Here is an 18,749-nt window from a genome sequence, read left to right on the forward strand (position 1 = left end):
CCGCAAGCACTGTTTGGAGTGTTTCCATGTGGAGCTTGGGAACTCGTAGGCACCGGTTCACCTTCTGCAAGTCGAGGATATGATGAAAAGACCCTTCCTTCTTGGGAACCACAAAGTACACCGAGTACCGACCCTGGCCCTGCTCCGCAGGAGGGACTGGACAAATAGCGTTGAGATCAAGTAACCTCTGGAGAGTCGCCCACACGGCCTCTCGCATGCCGTGAGAAATCACCCGAGACTCTAGAAAGGCGTCCTAAAGTGGAAACAAGAAATCTAGAGCATAACCATGTCGGACTATCTCCAAGACCCACCTGTCTGAAGTAATCTTCTCCCACTCCTCAAAGAAGCTGGATAATTTGCCTCCTACAACTTCTATGTGGAAGTGGTAGCCCCTGGTCTCATTGGGGAGGCCTACTGCCTCCTGAGCCCTGACCTTTACCATCTCTGGGAATCCGACAACCTCCACGAAAGGACTGCATATGACCAGAGCTTTGCTTGGACCTAGGGGGAGGAACAAGTTTACCAGAACGAAAATGCAGAAAATCCCTAAAATGAGCTCGTGAAGGAAAAACCTTTTTACTTGGTTTCCTATCTTCCAGCAACCTATTGCCCTAAGTCTCCCCCAGTAGTTTCACCAACTGGTCCAAATCCTCCCAAAACAGGAGTTTTCCCTTTAAGGGGAGATTACAGAGCTGCCCTTAGAGGACAAGTCTGCCGACCAGTTCCAGAACCATAAAAGCCTGCGAGCCGCCACAGAGGAAACCATATTATGCGCAGAGGTGCAAACCAAATCATAGAGAGCATCCGCCACATCAGCCACTCCTGCTTCAAGGTGGGCTGCTTGCAAGGGCAAAGAGTCGCCCACTGCTACCACCTCCACAACCTTCTGGACCCAACATAGACAGGCATGCTGCATTATGCTGACACACACCGCAGCGTGCAAGCTGAGCGCGGAGACCTCAAACAAACGCTTCAGCTGAATTCCCAGTTTGCGGTCCTGCATGTCTTTCAAAGCAGCCGCCTCAGCCACCAGGATTGTCTTCTTCTTGGTGACTGCTGAAACAGCCGCAACCACCCGTGGCACTTTTAGAAGGTCCAAGGTCTCCAGAAAGAGGGGGTAAATTTTTGCCATCACTCGGCCGACTTTCAAGCCGGAATCAGGAGAGTCCCCTCCCTTGTCACCAACTTCCTGATCTTCATGGGCAGGGGAAAGGTGGTTGTCGGTCCTCGCAGACCATCAAGCACTGGATTGACTCCCTCACTATCCAACTCTTCCTGGGAGACCTTAACCCCCAACTCTTCTAAAACTTGGGAAATCAATGGGCGCAGCTCCTCCAGCTTGAACAGCCGGACAACTCGAGGGTCATTCCCCTCCGGTATTGGGAATCCATCCAAGGCTGGGTCACCTATGTAGGGATCTCCCAGGTCTGGGGAAGGATCAGATCCCAGGTCGTCCCCTGTGTGTCTGAGGGGCCACTTTGCAGCACCCCCATAGCGTCCCTGCTGGAGGTCGGGTCACCCTACGCCTGACGGAGCCCCAGGAGCCGCAGGGGATCCTGAGAATCCTCAGAAGAACATTTGGATCCCATGCTGGATGGGTCCGCCGACCGCTCCGCGGCGCTTTTAATTCCAGATCTTTGATTGGCCAGAAAGATGAAGAAGCAGCACAAATTCAGGCGAGAATTCCACAGGCTGCTCCCCCACCCCCTGCGGGGGCTTGAGCTGTACAGCATCACCCGGAGGCACACAAACCAGCTCCATAGGGAAAACGGGGGGAGGGGAACCTCCCCCCCCCTCCCAGCACCATGAGGTCAGAAGCCTCGACTTCCGAGGCAGAGGCAGGAGACCCAGCTGAACGGAGGCCTAGCCTAACTGAGCAGCCCCTTCCCGAGGGGCCCTCCTGTCCCGACCCGCAGTTAACAAAGAGGGAGCATGAATCCAACCTGCCCCCTGCCATGCCACACGTGCGGCAGGCAGCCATCTTGGATTTTGGCGCCATGCAGCGAACCGTGGGAGAGCTCTGACAAAATAGGCACCCGCCGAAAATGAGCCGCACTTGGCCACCTGCCGGTGGACCAAAGTGCCCTCAGATCAAGGATCCGGGGCTCACAGCTGCCTTCCCCCAAAGCGTCACTCACACCATGGGACATGAGAAAGAACCAGTGCATGCCCTGAAAGAGCAGAGGGTGCCCCCTCCCTTCAGAAAGCGATCGCATCTAATGTCGCACCCGCCCAGCACCCCGGGCTGCCGACCGTCATGCCCCAGACACTGACCAGTCTCCTCCTCGGGCCGCAGTACCCACTGTCTTGGCCGGGCCCCTACTAAATCCAGAGGCCTACCCGAGGAACTTCTTAGGTTCTGATGAAATCACTTTTCTTTTCTTTTTTAATAAAAACTTTAGCCAACCTCAGCAGGACCAGAGGAAACCGGGAACAGCTTTGGAAGCCGAGGGAACCAGAAGCCTCTGGTTATCAGGCCCTCTGGCAGAGTGCAGGTGAAACACAGTCCCCCAGACGCCCAGCTACACTGGAAGGATGGCCTGTAACGGTGCCTAACACCTCAGGGAACAAAATCTCAGCTCAGCAAATCTAAACTAACTATACTTTTTTTTTTTTTTTTAAACTAAACCATAGACTGCAGGTTTGCATCTCTACCATCTGCTGGAGTCAGAGAGATACTGAGGGACTGCAGGTGGCACCTGCTGGAGTCAGAGAGATACTGAGGGACTGCAGGTGGCACCTGCTGGAGTCAGAGAGATACTGAGGGACTGCAGGTGGCACCTGCTGGAGTCAGAGAGATACTGAGGGACTGCAGGTGGCACTCTCTCTTATGTAGCAGTGTCCAAAGTTTTTGTTTTCTGACTCCATCTGCTGGTAGGGATACACAACCCACTGGTCTGGAATGATCTGAGTATGTACAGGAAACTGTTTTATTTCACACTCCATATAGCTTTTTCAGGGAAGCCTTTTTCTTAAGTATTTCTCAGACTGCTGCTGAACTGGGAAGTAGGAAGGAGCATGGAAAGGATATATGATATGTTTTCGAGTCCTAGATTGCAAAGAAGAGGTGGGGGATTAATGTTAATAGAAAAGAAATTTAATTGTTAGAAAACCCGGTAAATCTCGAAATTGCTTTTTTTTTAACACAGATTGGGGCAGATTTTCAAAGGGTTACGCGTGTAAGATAAGTGCGTAACCCCTGAAAACCTGCCCCAAGATCCCCCTGCGTGTGCCGAGCCCATCTTGCATAGGCTCGGCGGTGCGCGCAAGCCCCGGGACGCACGTATGTCCCGGGGCTTCGAATAAGGGACTGGCCGGGGGCGTGGTGGCCGATGTGGCGGCCGACCAGGGGGCATGTCCAGGGGCATGACGGTGGTCCGGGGGCGAGGCCGAGTGCTCCAGCACAGAGGCCTGTGCCGGGCAGGGAGCTGGTGGCGCACACAAGTTACACCTGCCAGATTTGAACCAGAGGCAGGCGTAACTCCATGAAATAAGGTAGGGGGGGATTTAGTTAGGGCTGGGGGGTGGGTGGGACCAAAACAAAAGTTCCCTCCAAGGCTGCACCGATTTCGGAGCGGCCTCAGAGGGAATGGAGGCAGGCTGCTCGGCTCAGCGCGCACAGTTGCACAATTGTGCACCCCCCCTGCATGCGCTGACCCTGGATTTTATAACATGCGCGCTGCAGCTTGCGCATGATATAAAATCGGGCATAGATTTGTTCGCGCCGGGTTGTGCAAACAAATCTGCGCCCTCGCGTAAGTTTAAAGATTTGCACCATTATTTTCAAATATGTCTTTTATACTGTCCACCTAGTCTTCTGGACCTTAAGATATCTCCTTTAGTTGAATTTTTTGTAAATAATATACACTCCTCTAAACCGACAATTATATTGGGAGATTTCAATCTCCACATGGATGTTCAACCGTTATCAAGCACCTGTCAGACATTGATTGATCTAATTAATGCATTAGAATTTAAGTTAATTACAGATAAAACCACACACAAAGCAGGTCATTTATTGGACTTAATTTTCATTAACAATAATTTACTAGAAAATACAGATATAATTTATACACAAATCCCATGGTCAGAACTGGCCAGAACTGTGAAGGACTTCAAAGGGGCGTGGGATAAACACTGTGGATCCATAAAATCAAGAGGCCGTCAATAAAGAGTGGGTGGCTCGCCAGAATGACGGCTACTGCCTGGAGATAATACCCTTATTCAATAAACATACACATGGTTACTGTGACTCCAACATCGCTCTAAGCTACAACAGCAAGAGGAAATGTGGAAAAAAGGATTCACACTCACAAAGCGGGGAGAAGCTGGCTTGTTACGGCGGTTACTACCCCAAACCAAATAAGCCTGATACTTCACTTTCAATGCATATCCAGCATAGCTCTCTGCTTCAACGGCAGGGGAGAAGAAAAACTGATACTTCACGCATATCCAGCATAGCTCTCTGCTTCAACGGCAGGGGAGAAGAAAAACTGATACTTCACGCATATCCAGCATAGCTCTCTGCTTCAACGACAGGGGAGAAGAAAAAAGGATTCGCACTCACAAAGCGGGGAGTAGCTGGCTTGTTACGGCGGTTACTACCCCAAACCAAATAAGCCTGATACTTCACTTTCAATGCATATCCAGCATAGCTCTCTGCTTCAACGGCAGGGGAGAAGAAAAACTGATACTACACGCATATCCAGCATAGCTCTCTGCTTCAACGGCAGGGGAGAAGAAAAACTGATACTTCACGCATATCCAGCATAGCTCTCTGCTTCAACGACAGGGGAGAAGAAAAAAGGATTCGCACTCACAAAGCGGGGAGTAGCTGGCTTGTTACGGTGGTTACTACCCCAAACCAAATAAGCCTGATACTTCACTTTCAATGCATATCCAGCATAGCTCTCTGCTTCAACGGCAGGGGAGAAGAAAAACTGATACTTCACGCATATCCAGCATAGCTCCCTGCTTCAACGGCAGGGGAGAAGAAAAACAACCAATAAGGGCTGAATAACATAGTCTGGGTAAAACAAATAAGCATGGGTGTAGCTTGCTTATTGCGGCAGTTACTTCCCCTACTACCCCTAACTAATCAAGCTTGATATTTCACTTGGATGCAGCGCCATCACTGCTCTCTACATTAATGGTGGGGGTGGAAGGGAAATAGAACCAAAGAGCTAAGAGAAACAGATAAGTATGAGAAAAAATGTGTGAAGCTTGCTGGGCAGACTGGATGGGCTGTTTGGTCTTCTTCTGCCGTCATTTCTATGTTTCTATGATCATTTTCTTATCCAATCAACCATCAAATATTCGGGCATACTACAAGAAAACAGAGAAGAACTCATAACATGTAACTATCGTCCACCATTTAATAATGAAACATTAGAAGAGGAATTTCAAGAAAATGTACGAAAAATTGATTACAGTGACAGCTCTACTGCAACCACATCTTGGTTGAAAATGACCACCGCAATAGCCGATAAAATAAACCCAATAAAAAATATGTGCATCAACGAATCTAAACAAAAACAAAATCCTTGGTATAATCAACAAATAAAAGAAGTCAAACGAAAACTTAGAAACAAGGAAAAAGAATGGAAAAGGAATAAATCAACTGAAAACTTAACAAATTATTGAACTTGTCTGGCATTTTACAAAAAATTAATTTTAAACTCCAAAAAGAAATATTACAGTACGAAGATTGAAAAGTTCGCTAACAATTCCAGAACGCTTTTCAATATTGTGAAAAATCTCATTAATGATATTAACATTTCTCCTCAAACCATACCCAAAACTCGATGTAACAAAATAGCGCAGTTCTTTAGTGATAAAATTATAAATTTAAGAAGTAAAATTATGAATAATGTAAAACAAGAGATAAATATGTGTCCTAGAGACCTAACGAAATGGTCCTCTTTTGAAGAGGTTACAAGTATAGAAGTAGAATCCATGAAAATAATCTAAATCTAGCCCCTCATATGCTTGATACCATATAACTAATTTAAAAACTCTAGCTGTAGTGATTGCTCCTGCAATAACAAACATTAATTTATCTTTAAAAGAGGGTATTTTACCTGACATCCTGAAAGGGGCAACAATCAAACCAATAATAAAGAAGAAAAATTTAGATCCATCAATGTTAAACAATTATAGACCGGTTTCTAATTTACCTTTACTTGCAAACTAATTGTCTTCGGCATTTGATACAGTGAACCATGAAATTTTAATTAAAAGATTGATGGACATAGGCCTTCAGGAAAACACTATAAAATGGTTCAAATCGTATCTAAGTAATAGATACTACCAAGTACAGATCAAAAATACAATGTCTGAGAAAATAATTCTGCAAACAGGAGTACCACAGGAATCTGCACTCTCGGCGACCCTATTTAATATCTACTTATTGCCACTTTGCCACCTGCTTGCAGGTTTGGGAATAGTGCATTACATATATGCTGATGACATACAGCTAATTTTACCAATCGAAGATACCATAGAAAAAACACTAAAATTAGCAAACATTTATCTTGATATAATTAAACAATTGCTAAATCAAATGGAACTAGTGATTAATATTGACAAAACGGAATTTGTACACTTAGGGCCAGATTTTAAAACGTATGCGCGGGCGTAGATTTGTTCGCGCAACCCGGCGCGAACAAATCTACGCCTGATTTTATAACATGCGTGCGCTGCCGCGCGCATGTTATAAAATCCAGGGTTGATGCGCGCAAGGGGGTGCACACATGTGCACCTTGCGCTTGCCAAGCCCGTGGGGAGCCGCGATGGCTTTTCCTGTTCCCTCCAAGGCCGCACCAAAATCGGAGCGGCCTTGGAGGGAACTTTTTCTCCGGCCCCACCCCCCAGCCCTAACTAAATCCCCCCCTACCTTTGTTGAAAAAGTTACACCTGCCCAAGGCAGGCATAACTTGCGCGCGCTGGCGCACCATGCCCTGGCACAGGCCGCTGTGCCGGAGCACTCAACCCCACCCCTGGACTGCCGCCATGCCCCCGGACCACCCCCGATCCGCCGCCACACCCCCGGACCACCCCTGTTTGCAAGCCCTGGGACATAACGCGCATCCTGGAGCTTGCACACCCTGCCGAGCCTATGCAAAATAGGCTCAGCGCGTGTAGGGGCAAATTTTCTCGGGTTACACGCGTATGTTACGCGCGTAGCCTTTGAAAATCTTCCCTCAAGAACATAAAAACATAAATGTAGTAAAAACACCAATAATTATTAATAAAAATCAATCAGTGACACTAGCAGAGAAGGTTCGCAATCTAGGCATAATAGTTGATACAGAATTAAATTTTAAACAACACATCTTTGAAAGTGAAGGAAGGATATGCGAAATTGATGATACTGAGAAAGCTTAAACCATTGTTAACAGCATATAATTTCTGAACAGTACCACAATCGCTGATATTTGCAAGCACTGATTATTGTAATACACTGTTATTAGGATTACCATACTCTACTATAAGACCACTCCAGATACTGAAGAATTCTGCAGCAAGGGTTTTGAAAGGAAAAGGGATCATATCACTGCAACATTAGCAGATTTATATTGGCTGCCAATAGAACAAAGAATTCAGTATAAAGCTTTATGTTTAATACAAAAGTTAATCTATGACGACAAAGCTGATTGGCTCAACACTGCTCTTCGATTACACGTACCGCAGAGAAATCTTAGATCTGCTAATCAAGCACTTTTAACTGTCCCTTCAATTAAGACAGCCAGAATGACGCAGGTTAGAGAACAAGCTCTATCCTTGGCGGGTCCCAATTTATGGAATGCAATCCCATTAGATATAAGATTACAAAGAAACTTCAAATTGTTTAAAGGAATGGTAAAAATGTGGCTTTTTAAACAAGCATTTGGCAATATGAACGAAGAGAGCAAATAAAGGGCAGCGCATACTAGAACCTCGGCGATTATCTGCAAAAGCTAGTATACTAGATAGATTAACATGGGTACAATTTAATTGACAATATAATTATCATTTTAGTATTTAATTACATTTTATTTCATTTCACTATTTTTACATGATACTATTTTAAAGGTTTTAGGAAATGTATATGTCATTTTAAGTTGAAATCTGAATTATTGATATTAGTTTTTTTATGATATGAATCTTTGTTATTTATTTTAATGCATTGGCACTTTAAATATTTTAATTTATTTTTACATATTTATTGCTACTATATGTGCCTTGATGTAAACCGTTTTGTTGGTAAACTTACTTAATAACGGTATAGAAAAGTTATTAAATAAATAAATATACAAAAATATTTCTTAAGCAGGGAAGTTCATTATAAAGTTGAATTTCAAAATCTGCAGTTCTCCTACCTACACAATACAGAATAACTTTTGATGCAAAAGGAGTGAGAGAGAGAGAGAAACTGATGGAGAGCAGAGGGATCGAAGGAGGGGGTGGGGTGGGAAAGAATTGTAGCTCTGTTGACTTAGCCTCTCCCAAACAAAAAAGCATTCTGCTGCCCCCTGGGAGGAGTGAGAGTTTTGCCATTCATAGGATTTTCTAGAGGAGAGAGCCCTATCTCTGAATTGTAAGAAAGTGCCAGGAAGGGATCTGGAACCCCGCAGCAGTCCACTGTTATTTTCCCAAGGGAGGAGTTACTATACTGACTTTTGTCAAAACTGTCAATATCCACTCCAAATTACTGTGAAAACACAAACAAGCAGTACATGATATGTGTATATATATTAGAGATGTGAATCGGAACCAGAATCGGTTCGGATTTCAGTTCCGATTCACATCTCTAATATATATGTGTATAAGGGACAATCATATAGTGCAGTATGGAGTACTAAATATTCTTCCATGGCTATGTGGTCTAATTATGTGTCCAAAAGTCCTTCATTTTTTAGTTCATTTGCATATGCATTTTAAAATAAGCTTGTACTTTCCTTTATCTCACTGATACTGTCTGAGACTGCCGCCATGTTGATGCCGCTTTGGTGGCAGTCTCGGGCCATAGCACCATTTTTAAATAGATGCAATGAGACAGGAGCTAGTCAGAGTAACCCCTGCCCCTTTCTTCTGGCAAGGTCTCCTCAAAAGGACTGGAGAGATGGGTTAGGATTTCTGAAGGGTGGGAGGGCCAGAGGGGCCCAGGGAAGCAGTAGTGGGAGTCCTGTGGGCCCTGGGAGTTTTCTTAAAAATAGACCCCTAACTTTTGGGATATTTTCAGGCAAGTTAATTTTCCCTTCAAATGTGCCATTCATTAAATGAATTACATCCCTATTACAAATACAAAATGCATTAATCATCCTTTCCATCCCTGCACCCCTACTTCTTCACTCCCTATAAAATAAATAACAGTCCCCTTTCCTTCTGTATGCAGGATACAAAACTTGGATTGGTATGTTATATGTGGACCACTACCACAATAACCCTGTCCTGGTTACCTTTTGTCATATGCTCCTGAATGGAAGGGGTGAGCAGATGCTGCAGGGCTCCCCCTCGTATCATATCTTCACAAGCTCCGCAGGTGAGATTTGTTAAGTTTAAGTACTGAGGATTCCTATTTCATAAAGTAACTCTGTAGAATACTAATTTTAGCAAACATGGTAAAGGATGCTATATTTAGTGGAAACATTTTTGGCTTGTGAACTTGAACCTTACATCTCTATAAAGCTTGTTCATGGTGAAAGAATCGCACGCTGGTCCCCATGTCACTCTCCTTCCCAAAGGGAAACTATGGAGTTAAAAAATAAATAAACACATACCTTACGTATATAACACTCTGTAGGCTTTCTATGGGATTTCCTTTGTTTTGTGTCTAAAATCAACAGGGGAGCCAAGAACTAGGGCCATTTCCAAGAGTTTCATTTCAACATAAAATATTTAATATGACAGGCTTAGGTAATATTATTTGCCCTGCAGACATTTTAAATATTAGTGAGTAGTATTTTGGACTTTCTTTTAACAAATCAATCAATAGGATTTGAATTTTTATAATATTTAATCTGTAAAATCTGAGAAATCGGTGTATGCTTTATATTTTATATCTTCTGCTATCATAGCTCCTCGAGTGTCAAACAAGGCTAGGACAAGGTGGCAATTGCTCTATACCCTCTTACGTAACCCTGGACTCATCACCCTGAGAAAACCTAAAGAGTTCGACTTCAGTCTGGATAGTAAAATGATTCAGGCATCTGTGCTGACCTCGAGAATCCAAAATGAACAGGAGGGACCTGGGCAGCTGAGTTGCCCACTGCTTGTGGATATTGGGCCTTCATTTTCGGAAAGTCATGGAGTTTACAGTGAGACAAGGTAAAAAAATAAAATAAAAAATCCTGAGCATTAATATTTTACCTAAAGTGCTGTCAAAATCTGCTACAACATCCTCATTATGCCAAGAAACTGTGGATGTAAAGATGCATGTTTCAAGTGCTGTCAGAATTACACCGCCATAAAGTCATTGATTTTTGTCCACAAGCTTCCCAATGTTTGTTGAAGTTTCTTCTCAAAGTTTATCCAGGACATTGAGTATTTCTCAGGTTCAAGCTTTGCGAAGGATAAATGCTGAAGATAACAGATGCAGATTGCTGGACAACATCTGGCAAACTAGTTCTGCTTTTCTTATTAATGATGATAAAAACCTAGCAAGTCAATTTTGGTACATTTGACTTAGAAATGCTATAGAAAGGTTTCACTAGTCTATAATAAGTTGCTCGGTTTCCATTAAGCTGTATAAAATGTATCATCAAATTACTTCATTTGTATAATGTTCTTATTGTTTTACTAACACTGGTTTTATCATATTCAGCTATACATTAAAATAATGTAACAAAAAACTATATGATGTCAGGAGTATAACGAGGTATTCCAACATTTGAAGGGGCCAATGCAACAAGGTGCGCTAAGTTGTGCACATGCTAGCATGTGGTTGTGTGCACATTGTTTCTGAGCAAACTTTACTCCCAATATAAATGTAACATTCCACCAACTACAATAAACAACACGGCCAGTGTCCCCTTACCTTTCACTGCCTGAGTCCCGCAGGCCTCATCGCTGCATGATGACACTGTACCTTGGCCATGCAACTCCGCACCTCTCCTGTATTTAAAGAGCCACTGGCAGGAAGCATCTCTCGGTGCACCTCAATAGCATCACTGGGCCAGGGAATTTAAGGGCCATCCATGTGGAGTATCGTTGCCTTAACAACAAGTTTCTCTTGCTTGTCTGTTCTCGTTTCCAAGCCTTGTCATGTTCCTATGTCTCCTGCTTTGCCTTGCAGTGTTCCAGTGTTTCCTGCCTCGCCCTGCCTCACTCCAGAATCTCCTGCCTTCCCTCTCTGACATCCCTGTGGACTGTCTCCTCTGTTGCTGAACTGGACTACTTTGGACTTCTGCTCGATAGCCACCTGCTCTGACCATGCTTAAATCTCATCTCTGCTGCTAGCCGCCTGCCCTGACCATTGCCTAGATCTCATCTCTGCACGCAGATGTCAGCCCAGATCCCTACCTGGACTTCGTCTCCTCTGCCCTTCGCTTGTCTCAACCCATTGCAGGTCTCCCCAAGTCCTGCTGGCCCCCCAGAACCCAAGGGCTGAACCTGCATAGGCGATGGCCAGTACAGTTCAAGACTACCTGACCTTGCCTGGGGGTGTATCTGCGACCGCCTGTGGGGGTGGCCTCACCGGTGTCTACAAAGATCACCAGTATCAACCCTATAGCGGACAAGGGCTCACTGTTCCTTGAGCACAGTAGTAACAAAGAATTTTGCACACAAAAAATACATACACAGCAATATGCATACAAGTTAGTGCCTTTACATGTAAATGCAATGCTAATGAAGACATTAACTAGTACTTCTCCATGCAGAAATCTGCGTAAAAGCCCTGAACACTTAATGCAAGTTTTTTAATGCTGGAATTTAACTCCTGGTCAGAGGTAGAGTAAAAGTAACTCTCTCCATCTCTGACACAGGAGCTAAATGTAAAGGGAGGACTTTTTTCTGTGTTGGCTTGTGCCTTATGGAATAAGATGCCCTTAGATAATTATCTGACCTTTCAAAAGAAGACAAAAAGCTAGCTTTGTACAGAACCCTAGCTAGCAGTGTTCTCAGGAGTATGGGAGGGGAGTTCCGAACTTTATTATGGGGGTGGTGCTATGCTGGTATTTTGGTACCCTATGTTGGGGTGCCCAAAATGAGGAAACATTTTTATTGTATGATCTGGTTTGTAATTGGGTTGGTGATTTTAAAAGGGGGGGGGGGGGTCCAAGAGGATATGATTGCTATTTTTATTGTACACCACTTTGGATGGCCTTTTTGGTTGATAAGAAGGTATAGAAAAAATTATGATAAAATAATACATTTCCAAATTTTGAATTAGAATTTGGAAATTATGTTGCATGCACATAAATTATTTGTGTGCATAAGGAGTCCAATTCTCAGCAGTCGGCGTAAGTCACCAAATATATGCATAAGTGGGCCTGCAGAGACATATGCTAGAATTTAATAAACTCTGTGGCAGGAACTGCACTGTTTATAAAATACTAAGCCTGTCTGCCCCAAACATGCACATGTATATTTGAAATGCAGGAGAACATAGACTTTCTCTACCCATTTTAAATAATTTAGCACATATATTGTGTGCATAATAATTGTAGCAATGTGTAATAACCTCAAATTAAATGTGGAGGTAGGTATTTTATAAAGTATGCACATACTCCGCTTCTGAAAATACTTGTGTATGTACTCAGTATCACCAATTTGCTGACATCGCCGCCGATTAATCCAGATCATCCAGCACTTCATCCTGACCCCCAACCTCCCACCATCACCACTTAACTCAGATCCCCCATCCAAAACATGCAGATAAAAGCCAAGTGCAATTTCACTTATGTGACTGAATTAGCAGGTGCACACGTATATGGACAAATTTGGTAACATATGCATGAATATGGCTTACAAAATAGCATCGTAAGTACAAAACTCCAAACCCCACCCCACAACACCCCTAAACCATCCTTTTCCCTGATAACAATTCCACGCAACACTGCAATTATGTGCAAACTCCTGTTTCTAATATAGCATATATGAATGTACATGTTACATACATGTGTACATACATGTGTAAACGCCAATTTTATGTATAGAAATCTTTTGAAAATTAACCCCAACAAGTTATGTGTGCACATAAAATTTTTTATGTGCACAGACATTTGTTTATATAACCTGAACCTGTCAAGTGTGGTTTCAACTCCGGAACTTCTTATATTCTGATTTTTCTTGATCTCAGTTGCTTTTGACACCATCCATCATGAAATTCTTCTTGCCTGCCTTGCCAACATAGACTTGGCAGGAACAGTACGCTCCTGGTTTGAATCCTGTTTGCAAAGTTGGTCATAGCAAATGCGATTATTTTCAACTACTTCCTCATGGCTTTCATTTATCATTGGTGTTCCCCAGGGTTCAGCGCTTTCTGCTTCATTGTTCAATATATATCTTGCACCTATTTGTACACTTTTGTCCACCCTAGGACTTTCTTATCATCTCTTTGCTGATGATATTCAGTTTTACTTTCTGATTCGGCAGAGCTGGAAATCCACTGCCCAATTCATCACATTATGTCTATCTTCCATAAACTCCTGGTTATCTTACCACAAGTTTTGCCTGAACCTATCAAAAACCAAGATAAATGATTCTAGGTAATCCAGCTTTTCAAGATATGTCTGACATTCTCTTTTGGTAGTACCACACTTCAAATTTCAGACACTGTCCAGAATCTTGGCATTATCTTCGATACTAAGCTTGACATAAAATCGCATGTCAAGTCAGTTTTACAAGCGTCTTGTAATAACTCCATTTCCTGAGGTCACGTGGTGCGATATGAGGGGAAGCAGTGCTTTCAGCTCGCTTCGGGACCCCACCTCCTCTCATCCTGTTTTAAGTACCTTTATGTGACTCTCCTTAATTTCATCTCGGGCCTATCTCATCAGGTGAGTTTAGCGGTGACTTTTTGGATTATTCACGAAGTGTTTCTAAGCCCATGCATGTCTAAATTGGTGTGGAAAGAGAGGGAGCTTACTCAACCGGGAGCAAAGATGGCAGAAGGGAGCAGTGCTGCGGCCTCTCCAACTGCGCCAGACAACAACAACACCGCTGAAGTAGCAGCCGTGGTAGCTCTGGCATTAGAGGATAAATCTAAAAAAATAGATTCCCGATTCAATGAAGCTTATGTCTTGCTAAGTGAAATGGGGAAATGGATCACCACGCTGGAAACAGATGTCTCTGCAGTAGATGATCGCGTAACTACTCTGGAAAAGGAAGTAATTGCATCTAATAAATCTGACAGAAAAGCTAGAGGACATGGGAAATCGTTTCAGTCGGAACAATTTGAGATTCATCAGTTTTCCTGAGTCCTTCAAAGAAAAGGACATCAGCACCACTATTGAGCAATGGCTGCCATGAGCTTTACCACTACTGGAATCTTTAGGCTGCATCCATGTGGAACAAGCGCACCGCTTAGGTACCCGGAAACTCAGCAAAACTAAGCCCCGTCCAATTTTGGTGAAATTCCTGGACTATGCCCAGAAACAAGAGATATTGATGACTTACAGGAAGCACAGAGCCCTTACATATGAAGGCGCACCTATTCTTGTTTTTCAAGACTTCTCCACGGGTGTCTCCGCACTGAGGAAACCTTTCTCTCCTGTCTGCGCCCGTCTTGTGACTATGAAATTATCATTCACACTTCTATACCCCACAAAGCTAAGGATCATTCATGAAAATAAGCCAAAGATCTTCACGTCTGTAGTGGAAGTTGAAGCTTTCCTGACCACCGTATCCCCTTCTGCCTTTTCTTGGGTAGAATTTTTTCAAGGATTGCAATCCTTTCTTTAGGCGCAGTCTTCAGCCCAATTCAATCTTGCCAGAGCAGAGCTGCAGCCTGTTACTGCTGTTAAGCACCAGAATACACCCAGATCAGTAATAGGACTTCCGGATAGGGATCCAGATGTCACAGAGGACAAGGCTGATCCTGACTCCCCGGAGGAGGGGAAATTCCTCCAGGACTGGAACCGTAGAGGACTATGTTGTAGTTCTTTCATAGAGATGAGCTGCTGGCTCCGATTTCCCAGACTTTGAAAATGCTGGGAGTTCCTGGGACGGATTCCAATTCTGAGCCAAAGAAAAAAATCCCATTTTGGTCTTCGTGATTAAACCCTCTTGTTTTTTCCCTGTCATGGAGGCTGTTCAAGAATTGATTAATCTTGAGAGGGGCGCCCAGAGGCTAATGTCAAAGGATGCCAGGTTTTGGAAGGCCTATACCCCTTGGATCCAATGGTGAGAGAGTATTTGCGTTTTCCTAAGGTGGACACACTTGTTTGTGCAGTCTGCAAATGAACGACTATTCCCGTAGAGGGAAGAGCAGCCTTGAAGGAAGTACATTATAGGAGGATTGAGACCATTCTTAAAGAAGCATTTGAAGCAGTGGCAATGATGTTGCAGATAGCTTTTTCTTGTTCTCTGGTGGCTCGCTTTTGTTTACTTCTCTCTCAGGAGGACAATAACTCTGGAGTGAATTCCAGTTATGGAGCCAGCAGGCTACGATTTGGTCTGCACTTTGGCCAGAGAGGTGGCTTCGATAATAGCGGCCCGGCATCAGTTGTGGCTGAGAAATTGGTCGGCTGATGCAATGTCTAAGGCTAACCTTATGAAATTGCCCTTTGAAGGCTCACTCTTATTTGGGAAGCGAGTTGGAGAAAATGGCTAGTAAGTGGGGCAAATCCCTGGTTCGCCAGTTGCCACAGGATAAGAAGCAGGTGCCACACTCCTTTACCATGAGAAGTCATGCTCGGGGATCCAGGCGTTTGACTCTACAGAGAAGCGACCTTCCAGAGGAGTCATCCTTTTGGTAGGTCTCAGTCCTTTCATCCCTGACAGCTCAGATGGGGGGTGCGGGATTGGGCGGTGGAACCTCCTGAGCCTCCCAATGAAGGTTTGCCAGCCCACCCCGGTGAACAGGAGATAAGGGGATGCTTTTCTCTCTTTTATCAGAGGTAGGTCGAGATCTCATCAGATCAGTGGGTCCTGGAGGCGATATGAGAAGGATACGTGCTGGAGTTTCGCAGTTTTCCTCGGACATGTTCATGGTATCTCCTTGCCATTCCCTGCAAAAGAAGCAGGCAGTGGAGTCTACTCTGTTAGGGCTCCTCAGTCTGGGGGCTGTGGTTCCAGTACCGTCTCAAGAAAATACGGGGTGATATTCCATTTATATCATTGTGCCAAGAAGAAGGGCTCCTTTCTTCCCATCCTGGATCTCAAAAGGGGTCATCCGTCATTTGTGGGTGACTCATTTTTGCATGGAAACTTTGCGCTCAGTGATAATGGTCCTGCAGTCTGGGGAATTTCTGACCTCCTTGGATCTGTCCGAGGTGTACCTCCATATTCCCATTTGATTGGAGCACCAATGTTTTCTGCATTTCGCAGTATTGGATTGTCATTATCAGTTTTGGGTGTTGCCTTTTTTTCTGGATACTGCAGAACTGTTTCAAGGTTAAAGTGGTGGTGGCGGCAAAGTTGAAAAAAGATGGGATTCTGGTTCATTCGTATTTGGATGACTGGCTGATTCAAGCTAAGTCTATGGAAGAGAGCAGACTGGTGACCCGCAAGATGATCTCCGTTGCAAGAGCTCGGTTGGGTGGGGAACTGAGCCAAGAGCAGTCTTCAGCCCTCTCGGTTATTGGAGTATCTGGTGTTCGGTTCGACACGAGACAGGGCAAAGTCTTCTTGCCAGAGCTCATATTCAAAAGTTGATGATGCAGATGCATCTCTTGGTGAACATTATGGGCCAGATTTTCAAAGGGGTATGCGCGTAAGATGCGCGCATACCCCCCAAAAACCTGCCCGAAATTCCCCCTGCATGTGCCGAGCCTATGTTGAGTAGGCTTGGCGGCGCGCGCAAGTCCCGGGGCTTTCCTGGAGGGGCGTGTTGGGGGCATGTCGCGGCAGCATGTCATTTGGGGGCAGGGCCGCGGTTCCAGCCCAGGGGTATTTTGGGGGCGTGGCTGAGGCCTCCGAAAAGGCTCCCGGGCCTGGGAATCGTGCGCCGGTGGCTGGCCCGGCGCGTGCAAGTTATGTCTACCTCGGGCAAGCGTAACTTGTGCAACAAAGGTGGTGGTGGTGGGGGGGGGGGGGGGGGTTAGGTAGGGCTGGGGGGTGGAAGGAAAGTTCCCTCCGAGGATGCTCTGATTTCGGAGCGGCCTCAGAGGGAACGGAGGCAGGCTGCGCGGCTCGGCACGCACAGGCTGCCGATTTTGCACAGCCTTGTGCACGTCGATCCCGGATTTTAACAGATAGTCACGGCTACGGGCATATCTATTAAAATCCCGTGTTCTCTGGTGCGCGAACAAAAGTACGAGTGTGCGCAAATTTGTAAACTCTACCCCTATATGCTCAACAGTATGGGCCTATCTACAGGTACTCTGTTTGATGGCGGCAACCCTGAAAATGGTGCCGTGGGCAAGGGCGCTCGTGTCCTCTTCAGTGCTCCTTGCTGTCTTGTTGGAACCCACAGTCTCAGGACACTTGATACAGCTCCACCTGCTGATGGAAGTCTGATCTCACCTCCAGTGGTGGTTGCAAGAGATCATCTGAGAAAGAAAGTTTCCCTGGCATTGCCGGATTGGTTGGTACTCACGACAGAGTCGAGCTTCCAGCGTTGGGGAGCTCACTGTCAGGAACTATTGGCACAAGAGGGCTGGAATTCAGAAGATTCTCTCTGGATCTCAATCAGCTGGAAGCCTGGGTGGTCCAGTTGGCGTGCCTGCAGTTCAGCAGCAGGCTGCATGGTTGAGTGATCCGGGTAATGTCGGACAACGCAACGATGGTGGCTTACATCAGTTGGCAGGGAGAAACCAAGAGCCAGCAAGTGTCACAGGAAATAGACCAACTTATGGAATGGACAGAAGTGTATCTTCAGGAGATCTCTGCTTTGCACTTTGCAGGAAAAGACAATGTAAGAGCAGACTTTCTGAGCAGTGAGAGTCTGGAGCCAGGAGAATGGGTATTGTCAGACGAGGCGTTTCAGCTGATAGTGGATCACTGGGGCCTTCCGTTCCTAGACATGCTGGCGACTTCTCACAATAAAAAGGTTTCTCGATTCTTTTGTCTCAGGAGAGATCTGAAGGGTATTGATGCTCTTGTGCAGGTCTGGCTGGAGGCCAAGCTGCTGTATGCTTTTTCTCCATGGCCCATGTTGGGCAGAATAGTTCAGAGGGTCGAAGGCCACAGGGGGGGATGGTGCTTTTGGTGGCACTGGATTGGCCCAGGAGACCATGGTATGCAGATCTGCGAAGACTCATGGTAGTCTCTCCCCTTCATCTTCCAGCACACAGGAATCTGTTGCAGCAGGGACCTGTCCTTCACGAAGATCCAACTCTGTTTTGTCTTGAGAGGTCTTGCTTGTTGAAGTGGGGATATTCTACTGCGGTGATTTTGCAACGTTGCTATGAGCATGAAAATTCTCCACTTCCTTGGCCTATGTACGGGTTTGGCCAGAGTTTGAGGCTTGGAGTGAGGATCGAGGAGTGTTTCCTCATTCAATTAGGATCCTGCTCATTTTGGAATTTTTGCAGGATGGGTTGTATAAACCCTTAATTCCTTGTAGGTACAGATAGCGGCTCTTGCCTGTTTTCAGGGGTCAGGTGAATGGTGAATTTTTATCGTCTCATCCTGATGTGGCCCATTTCTTGAGGGGAATGAAA

At 45.1% G+C, this 18,749-nt stretch overlaps 1 protein-coding gene across 1 annotated transcript in view; it reads left to right on the forward strand.

Moving 5' to 3' along the window:
• The window catches only part of LOC115096851 (stimulated by retinoic acid gene 6 protein-like), a 225,523-nt gene extending 213,280 nt beyond the window's left edge, over positions 1-12,243 (forward strand). Inside the window, exons 17-19 of the mRNA XM_029612056.1 lie at positions 9,377-9,523; positions 10,059-10,308; positions 11,276-12,243. Coding sequence (XP_029467916.1) covers positions 9,377-9,523; positions 10,059-10,308; positions 11,276-11,336 — 458 coding nt within the window. The 3' untranslated portion in view covers positions 11,337-12,243. The remainder of the gene's footprint in view (positions 1-9,376; positions 9,524-10,058; positions 10,309-11,275) is intronic.
• The last annotated feature ends 6,506 nt before the right edge of the window (positions 12,244-18,749 follow it).

The sequence above is a fragment of the Rhinatrema bivittatum genome, chromosome 1 (genome assembly GCF_901001135.1).
Source record: "Rhinatrema bivittatum chromosome 1, aRhiBiv1.1, whole genome shotgun sequence".
Classification (NCBI taxonomy): domain Eukaryota; kingdom Metazoa; phylum Chordata; class Amphibia; order Gymnophiona; family Rhinatrematidae; genus Rhinatrema; species Rhinatrema bivittatum.